At 47.0% G+C, this 12,007-nt stretch overlaps 1 protein-coding gene across 3 annotated transcripts in view; it reads left to right on the forward strand.

Annotated features, from left to right (window-relative positions):
- LOC130285093 (kinesin-like protein KIF19) overlaps positions 1-12,007 on the forward strand; it is an 86,001-nt gene that overhangs the window by 52,970 nt on the left and 21,024 nt on the right. For all 3 annotated transcript variants that reach the window (XM_056536289.1, XM_056536288.1, XM_056536290.1), the window contains 2 exons: positions 1,092-1,213; positions 1,519-1,676. In XM_056536289.1, coding sequence (XP_056392264.1) covers positions 1,092-1,213; positions 1,519-1,676 — 280 coding nt within the window. The remainder of the gene's footprint in view (positions 1-1,091; positions 1,214-1,518; positions 1,677-12,007) is intronic.

Genomic DNA, 12,007 nt, shown 5'->3' on the forward strand with positions numbered 1-12,007 from the left:
TCCTTTATTTCTGCATCACCTATTGCTCTTGGGAAGGGTGGCAATAGGCCTATCAAGAACACAGCATTTAACCCTCACCCTGGCGTCACGAGAGACAAGGGTTAGCAGCGCCCTTAACTATCCTGAACAGCAACACCCTAACTACCCTACAACCCCACAAGACAGTATCCTCTCATCCGCCACCACATCACCTTATCACGATATATATATGTGTGTGTGTGTATCAGCAGGACTTTCAAATGTCTGGAGATATTTGATGAGACTTGGTCACATGTTACTGATATGTCAACTTAAAATATAGTTAGAGTTAAATGAACCCTAACCCAACCCATTTGCGAGGGTCAGGGTTTTTGTTTAAAGTCCCATGCAAGTCCATTCGACTTCCGGGACCTTACGCCACACGCCTTATGCTCTTAAAGGGGTATTACCCTGCTAGACATCTTATCCCCTATCCAAATGATAAAGGATAAGATGTCTGATTGCGGGGGTCCCGCAGGGTTCCTGCAGCAGTGGTCGGGACGACATGGTCACGCCCCTTATGTCGTCACGCCATGGCCCCTCCATTCATGTCTCTGGGAGGGGGCATGTTGACCGACACACCGCCTCCCAGAGACATGAATGGAAGGGGCGTGGCCATTACGTCATGATCACGGCCTCCGGCTCTGAGTATTCTGAACAAAATGCTCAGAACACTGGAGCACCCCTTTAATCTCCTAGTAAGTGTTGGTTAAGCTTGCATGCCACGCCTCTCCTGAATTCTACGCCTCTCCTGAATTCTACGCCTCTCCTGAATGCCACGCCTCTCCTGAATGCCACGCCTCTCCTGAATGCCACGCCTCTCCTGAATGCCACGCCTCTTCTGAATGCCACGCCTCTTCTGAATGCCACGCCTCTCCTGAAAGCCACGCCTCTCCTCTTTTCAGCTTTCTTTTTGTTTGTTTCTGTTCAAGATCCTGTAGACTCTCAGCAGAGTCATTCGGTAGTCATACCTATCAGTTTTGAGTAGTTTCTTTTGTCTAATACAATTTTTTTGTTATGGTATTTCTTTACAGTTACCACGGTAATAAAACCGTGATCTGTTTTTCTTACAGATGATAAGGTTCACAATCCAGAGCTGCTGGAGAAGCTTCACTGCTTGTACTCAAAGGAAATAGAGAATGGAACAATAAGCCGTCTGGAGCAGCTACACTCTCTGTTATCAAGAAGACTTAAAGTATATCATGAGACAATAACATAGATTGTATAGTGTTATTATTCATGCTTCTGGACACTACTGTGGACACATCTTATTTATACATTTGCCCTTTTAGGTTGCAGGGTCTAAAGCCAAGTTGAAGGTGTAGGTGGCAATAGTCACAATGGGTCTTCTGTTGACCACATATTTACCTAGATCTTCATGGGCAAACCAAGCCCAATTTGCCCTGGCATATGCCACCTGATGCTCTGTTTTTTACTTTAAAAAAAAAAAAAAATGTTTTTATACTATTTGGCTCAAATCTTTGTGATATCATTTTACAGGATGATAAAGTACAAAATGGGGTTGACCCAGAAAATTGTGGGGCTTCACTCCTGCACCTGGATATAGAAAAGCTTGAACAAGCCGTAAGTGACAGGAAGAAGAGTGGTCTCTACTGCACAAGACCCAGCCTATCTCCTTATATTATCGATTCAGATAGGTAATACACTTACTTTTTCCCTCGTATGATACTATGTATTCTAATGTTGCAGTAACACAGCTGCAAATATATGAACTTTAAAATAATTTCTGCTCAAATTTTTATATTGTAGAATTTAATATTGAAGATGCACTAAAATGATATGTTGGGTCAGGCTAGAAACCTCAGGGCCCCGGTGCGAAAAATTGCCCTGGACCCCCCCCCCCCTTACCACCTGACGAGCCGCTTCCCCAATCCTGGACAACCCCTTACTCAGCCTTACAAAGATATCAGTGACTACAGCACTGATGGGACATAGTCAGAATACACAATGATATAAGTGACTAACAGGCAGGGCCGGACAGACAAAACAGACATTTAAGAATAAGAAACCCATTTGTCTGGAGGGGGTCCAACTGCTGGGACCCCTACCAATCACCTTGGTTCCAGTTGCTCTCCAGTTGTTATAAAGCTATAACTCCCATGATGTCTGGAGAGCCTCAGGCATTATAGGAGTTGTAGTTTTGCAACAGCTGGAGAGCCACAGATTAGGGTACATCGTCACCCATCATCACTGCAGAACTAACAAGTGACTCCAGCTCTGATGGGACAGTCAGGAGAAAACACAGTGATATCAGTGACCTGATTGACGTCTTCTCTGTTGTCTTTTCTTTTCCATCTGGTCCAGACGCCAGGACGTCTTCCTGCTCCATCTTCTCTGCGGAGTCTGACACCCGGACATCATAGGTTCTCACTTTGTCAGTAGATCCTCATCCTCTGTATGAAGACAGTAATCATTATTATTCTGCTAAATACTGTACCCCCTGAATATAATACTGCCAAATACTGTACCCCCTGAATATAATACTGCCAAATACTGAATCCCCTGAATATAAAACTATCATCCACTGTACCTCCTGCATATAATACTGCCACCTACTGTACACCCTGAATATAATACTGCCACCTACTGTACCCCCTGAATATAATACTGCCACCTACTGTACCTCCTGAATATAATACTGCCACACACTGTACCCCCTGAATATAATACTGCCACCAACTACCTCTAAATATAATACTGCCACCGACTGTACCCCTAAATATAATACTGCCATGCACTGTACCCTCTGAATATAATACTTCCACACACTGTATCCCCTGAATATAATACAGTACTGCCTCCTACTGTACCCCCTGAATATAATATTGCCACCTACTGTACCCCTGAATATAATACTTCCACACACTGTATCCCCTGAATACTGCCACGTACAGTACATACACACACATCATTAATACATACAATACATACACACACATACATAATACATACATACACACATATCATACATACACATATCATACATACACCCGCCGCCTCCAGATCCCCCCGCACAGAATACATCTCCACACATCATACATACATCTTGTTTACACACATCTATCATTCATACACACACATAATTCATACATACAATACATACACATACATCATTCATACATACAGTACATACACACACATCATTCATACATCATACATACAGTACATACACACATCATACATGCACACACATCAGCAAAATCTGCTGAAGCAAATATGCAGCAAAAATACGCACACGTGAACGCACCCTTAGGGTAGGGTCACATGTAACAGATCAATAGTGTATGTTACTCTGTTGATCCGTCAATGACTTGACCCTATAGTGTACCTCCAGCTGTTTTCCCCAATGTCCTGCTTGCAGCAGCAATCTACCACTACACGATGTCTCAGAGTACACTGCATGTGCCCACGGTGACTCGCAGGTCCCTGTGTGGCTGCTTGTTAGTGGCAGATTGCTGTTATGAGCAGCACACAGGGGGGAAAACAGCAGGAGGCACTCTATAGAGTCAAGTCATCGGTGGATCCGCAGACATGTAACCCTACCCTAATGTTAATCTGTACAGGATGATTTATGATAAGAGAGGTTTCCACAATATATATATATATTTTTAAGGAGTACTCTAGGATGCTAAAGGAGTACTCCAGGATGCTAAAATTTTCATTCAGACTGCCGGCAGTAAAATAAAATATATATATATATATATATATATATATATATATATATATATATATATATACGGCCCACGGGAGTGGCCTCCGCCACGATCCTTTTCCTGGTGGTCGGGGAGTCACACTGCCGCTCAGCCTATCGCCGGCCGAGGCAGGACTTCGCTGCGGCCGGTGATTGTCAGTATGCCTCACCAACCACCAGCAACCAGGAAAAGGATCGCGGCGAAGGCCGCTCCCCTGGAGGCACCAGGGGAGCGACAGCAGGTATGTATATTTATTATTTTATTGCCGATACATTGCAATAGAATGAGATTTGCCATAGAATGAGATGCTCCGCCTCCATCACATCCTATTGGCTCACACTTGTCACGTGACATATTTAACCGTCACGCATCGACGTGCACAGCAGTCTCAGTTTGGCTATCACAGGGTGAGGATCTCCTCTCCCTGTGATAGCTGAAGCTGCACCGAGCTCTCATGGCCTCTGTGGCCCGATTCAGCTGAAGCTGCACGGAGCTCACACGGGCTCTGTGGCCCGATTCCGAGAGCGGAATCGGGCCACAGAAGCTCATACATTTACTCAGCTCATACGGCTCATACATTTACTCTTTTATTACATTTACTGTTTTATAGATCTACAGCGCTATCGGGATCCCTATGCCTGATAGCGCTGTCATCAGCGTGCCTCCCCGCGAGCGCGATAGATCCACAGCGCTATCGGGATACCAATGCCCGATAGCGCTGTCAGCGTGCCTCCCGCCAGCGCTAACTACACCCCACGCCCGCAGCTCTACTCCCCGTTCCCCGTTAACGCTCAGGGAGCGGGGAACAGAGAGTAGAGCATCGGGTGCAGGTAAAGTAGTACTGCGCATGCGCGCCCAGCTAAAGCAGTAATGCGCATGCGCACTTGCGCAGCACTACGCAAATAGCGTAGGGAAGTAGGTAAGTAGCGTAGCCGTAGATTAGTGTAGGTTGTAAGTTAGCATAGTTTAGTATTAATAGTGAAAGGAAGTTAGGCACCACAACTCCCAGCATGCCCAGACAGCTAAAGGCTACCCAGGCATGCTGGGAGTTGTAGCTGTGCGCGCTGATGCGTGACGGTTAAATATGTCACGTGACAAGTGTGAGCCAATAGGATGTGATGGAGGCGGAGCATCTCATCCGAAGGCAAATCTCATTCTATTGCAATGCACCGGCAGTCTGAATGAAAATTTTTGCATCCTGGAGTACTCCTTTAAGATATTTACTGTAAGCCAGTGTTTTCTAACCATGGCACCTCCAGCTTGTGCAAAACTACAACTCCCAGCATGCCCAGACAGCCTTTGGCTGTCCAGGCATGCTGAGAGTTGTAGTTTTACAACAGCTGGAGGCACCATGGTTGGAAAACACTGGCTTCTGAGGATGTCACTATGCGCAACTACTATGAAGTGAGCGCAGGAGTTCCTGCGCCAACTTCATAGCCATGCCGTAAATGAATGGCGCTTCATGCCCCTTTTCTAACCCCAGTCCTCCTCCATGCTCCTTTTTTCCACCCCCCCTGACCTCCTCCATGCTCCTTTTTTCCACCCCCCTAACCTCCTCCATGCTCCTTTTTCCAACCCCCCCCCCATCTGTCCTCCATGTTCCTTCCCCCCCCCCCCCTGTCATACTCCATGCCTTTGGCTGTCCAGGCACGCTGGGAGTTGTAGTTTGGCCACAGCTGAAGGCACCCTGTTTGGGAAACACTGCTCCATGCTCTTCTAGCCAGCAAACCCTCCCCCGCCACTCTCACCTCTGACCCTCCGTCATTCGTTTATAGCCTCGTCCTCCTCCTCACATTCCGGGGAGGATGCAGCATCTCTAGTCGGCGGCGGCGGCGGGATGTCCTCGTCCTCCTGCGCAGCTGGGACAGGGACCGTGACGTCAGGTGTGTGCTTCCGACGTCTGCTCCTCTTAAAGCGGCAGTGTCCTTTCCCCCAGCCGATGTTACTTGGGGCCGGGGGACCGGACTAAATGAGGCCCCCTTTCAGCGCCACCAGAGAAGGGGGTCTCCCGCAGAGCAGAACTGCCAGGGAGTTTTTTAGGTTTTTTTTTGTAAATATGGCACGGTGGGCCCTGCGGGCCCCCTAGGCTTAGGGGCCCGGTTGCCATGGCGACCATTGCGACCTCTATAGCTACGCCACTGTGTTGGGTCTATAGTTTGATGTCCTCACAATGGAGAGCAGTGTTGGATTGGGGCTCCTTGGAGGATATTATACAGTCCTTCTATACAGAACATGTGATGTCCACTTGTAATTACATTACGATCTTTATAGGTATCTTTGTACATACAAGATATATAATTGATAGGTTATGTGAGAAAAGTCTCCAAAGTCTCCTCTAAATGGGGTTTTCTTTTGCTGGATCTATGGGGCCCATCATTGTGTCTAGTTGGCCATCCTGATCTAGTTGGAGAGGCAGCTGCCATGGTTTCCATTTTCTACTTGCCTGTCCTGTTGATGTTTCTTTGAAGTATCCAGCAACACAACATATCTGCCATTCTTAGGGACGGTTTTAGGCTTAACGTGGCCCTGGGCAAAATCAAAAGTGGGGCCCTAAAAGTTGTAATAGTGCACTAACCAGATTTGCACATTTTTGGTCACTTCAAATACCATAAAAAAATATCTAAAAAGCAATTGAAAAGTCCCATCAAAACAAAAATGGTACCGATAAAAACTACAAATCACAGCACAAAAAATGACCCCCACATCCCCATATACAGAAAAATAAGAGTTATATGGATCAGAATAGTAACATTTTATATTTTTGTATAGTTCCCCTACATTAGGTTGTAGTTCCCCCACATTAGGTTGGCAGTATAGTTCCCCCACATTAGGCTGGCAGTATGTTTCCCCCACATTAGGTTGTAGTTCCCCCACACTAGGTAGGCAGTATAGTTCCCCCACATTAGGTTGTAGTTCCCCCACATTAGGTAGGCAGTATAGTTCCCCCACATTAGGTAGAGATTATGTTCCGCCACATTAGGTTGTAGTTCCCCACAGTAGATAGGCAGTATGTTCCCCCACATTAGGTAGGCAGTATAGTTCCCCTACATTAGGTTGTAGTTCCCCCACATTAGGTTGTAGTTCTCCCACAGTAGGAGGCAGTATAGCTCCCCCACATTAGGTTGTAGTTCCCCCACAGTAGTTTGGCAGTAAAGTTCCCCCACATTAGGTTGGCAGAATAGTTCCCTCACATTAGGTTGGCAGTATAGTTCCCTCCCCACATTAGGTTGGTAGTATAGTTCCCCCCAAATTAGGTTGGCAGTATAGTTCCCACACATGAGGTTGGCAGTATAGTTCCCCCAGATTAGGTTGGCAGTATAGTTCCCCCCCACATTAAGTTGGCAGTATAGGTCCCCCCCACATTAGTTTAGCAGTATAGGTCCCCCCACATTAGGTTGGCAGTATGTACCCCCACATTATGTTGGCAGTATAGTTCCCCCACATTAGGTTGGCAGTATGTACCCCCACATTATGTTGGCAGTATAGTTCCCCCACATTAGGTTGGCAGTATAGTTCCCCCCCACACTAGGTTGGCAGTATAGTCCCCTCCCCCACATTAGGTTGGCAGTATAGGTCCCCCCACATTAGGTTGGCAGTATAGGTCCCCCCACATTAGGTTGGCAGTATAGTTACCCCCCCCCCCCCACATTAGGTTGGCAGTATAGTTCCCCCACATTAGGTAGGCAGTATAGTTCCCCCACATTAGGTTGTAGTTCTCCCACATTAGGTAGGCAGTATAGTTCCCCCACATTAGGTTGTAGTTCCCCCACATTAGGTAGGCAGTATAGTTCCCCCACATTAGGTTGTAGTTTCCCCACATTAGGTTGTAGTTCCCCCACATTAGGTAGGCAGTATGTTCCCCCACATTAGGTTGTAGTTCCCCCACATTAGGTAGGCAGTATGTTCCCCCACAGTAGGTAGGCAGTATGTTCCCCCACATTAGGTAGGCATTATGTTCCCCCACATTAGGTTGTAGTTCCCCTACAGTAGGTAGGCAGTATAGTTCCCCCACATTAGGTAGGCATTATGTTCCCCCACATTAGGTTGTAGTTCCCCCACAGTAGGTAGGCATTATGTTCCCCCACATTAGGTTGTAGTTCCCCCACATTAGGTAGGCAGTATGTTCCCCACATTAGGTAGGCAGTATAGTTCCCCCACATTAGGCTGTAGTTCCCCCACATTAGGTTGGCAGTATGTTCCCCCACATTAGGTTGTAGTTCCCCCACAGTAGGTTGGCAGAATAGTTCCCCCACATTAAGTTGGCAGTATAGTTCCCCCCACATTAAGTTGGCAGTATAGTTCCCCCCACATTAGGTTGGTAGTATAGTTCCCCCCACATTAGGTTGGCAGTATAGTTCCCACACATTAGGTTGGCAGTATAGGTCCCCCCCCACATTAGGTTAGCAGTATAGGTCCCCCCCCACATTAGGTTGGCAGTATAGTTTGGCCACATTAGGTTGGCAGTATAGTTCCCCCCACATTATGTTGGCAGTATAGTCCCCTCCCTCACATTAGGTTGGCAGTATAGTACCCCCACATTAGGTTGGCAGTATAGTTCCCCCACATTAGGTTGGCAGTATAGTTCCCCCACATTAGGTTGGCAGTATAGTTCCCCCCCCCCACATTAGGTTGGCAGTATAGTTCCCCCACATTAGGTTGGCAGTATAGTTCCCCCACATTAGGTTGGCAGTATAGTTCCCCCCCACATTAGGTTGGCAGTATAGTCCCCCCCCCCACATTAGGTTGGCAGTATAGTAGCCCCACATTAGGTTGGCAGTATAGTTCCCCCACATTAGGTTGGCAGTATCGTTCCCCCACATTAGGTTGGCAGTATAGTTCCCCCACATTAGGTTGGCAGTATAGTTCCCCCCCACATTAGGTTGGCAGTATAGTTCCCCCCCCCCCCCCACATTAGGTTGGCAGTATAGTTTGGCCACATTAGGTTGGCAGTATAGTTCCCCCCACATTATGTTGGCAGTATAGTCCCCTCACCCACATTAGGTTGGCAGTATAGGTCCCCCCCACATTAGGTTGGCAGTATAGGTCCCCCCACATTAGGTTGGCAGTATAGTTACCCCTAACACCCCCCCCCACATTAGGTTGGCAGTATAGTTCCCCCACATTAGGTTGTAGTTTCCCCACATTAAGTTGGCAGTATATTTCTCCCACATTAGGTTGACAGTATAGTTCCCCCACATTAGGTAGGCAGTATAGTTCCCCCACATTAGGTTGTAGTTCTCCCACATTAGGTTGGCAGTATAGTTCCCCCACATTAGGTTGTAGTTCCCCCACATTAGGTAGGCAGTATAGTTCTCCCACATTAGGTTGTAGTTCTCCCACATTAGGTAGGCAGTATGTTCCCCCATATTAGGTAGGCAGTATGTTCCCCCACATTAGGTTGTAGTTCCCCCATAGTAGGTAGACAGTATAGCTCCCCCACATTAGGTTGTAGTTCCCCCAAATTAGGTAGGCAGTATAGTTCCCCCACATTAGATTGTAGTTCCCCCACAGAAGGCTGCAAGTATAGTTCCCCCACAGTAGGTTGGCAGTATAGTTCCCCCACATTAGGTTTACAGTATAGCTCCCCCACATTAGGTTGTAGTTCCCCCACATTAGGTTGGCAGTATAGTCCCCCCCCCACATTAGGTTGGCAGTATAGTACCCCCACATTAGGTTGGCAGTATAGTTCCCCCACATTAGGTTGGCAGTATAGTTCCCCCACATTAGGTTGGCAGTATAGTTCCCCCACATTAGGTTGGCAGTATAGTTCCCCCACATTAGGTTGGCAGTATAGTTCCCCCCCACATTAGGTTGGCAGTATAGTCCCCCCCCCCACATTAGGTTGGCAGTATAGTACCCCCACATTAGGTTGGCAGTATAGTTCCCCCACATTAGGTTGGCAGTATAGTTCCCCCCCACATTAGGTTGGCAGTATAGGTCCCCCCCACATTAGGTTGGCAGTATAGGTCCCCCCCACATTAGGTTAGCAGTATAGGTCCCCCCACATTGGGTTGGGAGTATAGTTCCCCCACATTAGGTTGGCAGTATGTACCCCCACATTATGTTGGCAGTATATTTCCCCCACATTAGGTTGGCAGTATAGTTCCCCCTACATTAGGTTGGCATTATAATCCCCTCCCCCACATTAGGTTGGCAGTATAGGTCCCCCCACATTAGGTTGGCAGTATAGGTCCCCCCACATTAGGTTGGCAGTATAGGTCCCCCCACATTAGGTTGGCAGTATAGTTTACCCACATTAGGTTGTAGTTCCCCCACATTAGGTAGGCAGTGGCCCCCCACAGACATACAGCCTTCAACGATATACAGTGTATGGCTGGGTGCTGTATGTCTGTGTATGTCCCCACTTCAGCGTTCCGACCACCGCTCCTCCGGTCAGGGGTCACGATCTACTGCTATGACCTATAGGCCATAGCAGTAGGTCCTGGACCGGAGGAGCGGTGGTCGGAGCACCGAAGCTAACGTGCAGCTTGTAACTTACCATGCCGGACAGCTCCTTGATGCTCCAATGCTCCTATCCTCCGTTCCTATGGGCGCACGTCAATGACGTCCCTGCATGTGCTACCTCCCGGTGGCCCCTGCATTTTTAAAGTTAATGCAGGGCCGCAGAATGGTAACTGGGACATTCTTGTGTCCCGAAAAGATGTCCTGAATGTGACATTTGCCAGGGCCAGTGTTAAGGCGGGGCAAACCGGGCAATTGCCCAGGGCCCCCTGCGGGCTGCTCAGTGGCAGATTCTCCCCCCCCCCCCGGATCCGCCACTGAGCAAGCCCGCAGGGGGCCCTGGGCAATTGCCCGATTTGCCCCGCCTTAACACTGGCCCTGGTCATTCTATCTTTTTTCTAGCAATAGGTGGTGAGTGGTCACTGCCAATGACTGGACAAGGGTAGGTAGGCCCACTGCTATGGCAGCATCTCGACTTGCAGATATTGCAGAAGCAAGATTGCAAAGAACACATCAACACTCACTAAGTCCCCTTAGATGTCCTGAGCAGAAGACAGTCTGTGAGTCTTACACGGAAGTTGTAGGGGAGTCAATTTCCCCATGGCTTTGGTTGTTGCTAGTAAAAAAAAGATCTCAAAGGTCAGTATATAAAGGTGTAGGTTTACCCAAGGTTGATGCAGGAGCATAGTATCATAAAGAAATCACCTCCATAGGCTCTCACCAATATATATATATATATATATATATATATATATATATTTACATATATACAGTCATGGCCGTAAATTTTAGCACCCCTGAAAATTTTCATGAAAATGAAGTATTTCTCACAGAAAAGGATTGCAGTAACACATGTTTTGCTATACAAATGTTTATTCCCTTTGTGTGTATTGGAACTAAACCAAAAAAGGGAGGAAAAAAAGCAAATTGGACATAATGTCACCAAACTCCAAAAAACTGGCTGGACAAAATGATTGGCACCCTTTCAAAATTGTGGAAAAATAAGATTGTTTCAAGCATTTGATGCTCCTTTAAACTCACCTGGGGCAAGTAACAGGTGTGCGCAATATAAAAATCACACCTGAAAGCAGATAAAAAGGAGAGAAGTTCACTTAGTCTTTGCATTGGGTGTCTGTGTGGCACACTAAGCATGGACAACAGAAATAGGAGAAGAGAACTGTCTGAGGACTTTAGAACCAAAACAATCTCAAGGTTACATGTCCATCTCCAGAGATCTAGATTTGCCTTTGTCCACAGTGCGCAACATTATCAAGAAGTTTGCAACCCATGGTACTGTAGCTAATCTCCCTGGGTGTGGACGGAAGAGAAAAATTTATGAAAGGTGTCAATGCAGGATAGTCCCCCATATGATGAATAAGCATCCCCAAACAAGTTCCAAAGATATTCAAGCTGTCCTGCAGGCTCAGGGAGCATCAGTGTCAGCACAAACTATCCGTCAACATTTAAATGAAATAAAATGCTATGGCAAGAGACCCAGGAGGACCCCACTGCTGACACAGACATAAAAAAGCAAGACTACATTTTGCCAAAATGAACTTGAGTAACCAAAATCCTTCTGGGAAAACATCTTGTGGACAGATGAGACCAAGATAGAGTTTTTTTGGTAAAGCACATCATTCTACTGTTTACCGAAAACAGAATGAGGCCTACAAAGAAAAGAACACAGTACCTACAGTGAAATATGGTGGAGGGTCAATGATGTTTTGGGGTTGTTTTGTTGCCTCTGGCACTGGGAGCCTTGAATGTGTACAAGGCATCATGAAATCTGAGGATTACCAATGGATTTTGGGTCG

The sequence above is a fragment of the Hyla sarda genome, chromosome 8 (genome assembly GCF_029499605.1).
Source record: "Hyla sarda isolate aHylSar1 chromosome 8, aHylSar1.hap1, whole genome shotgun sequence".
Taxonomy (NCBI): Eukaryota; Metazoa; Chordata; class Amphibia; order Anura; family Hylidae; genus Hyla; species Hyla sarda.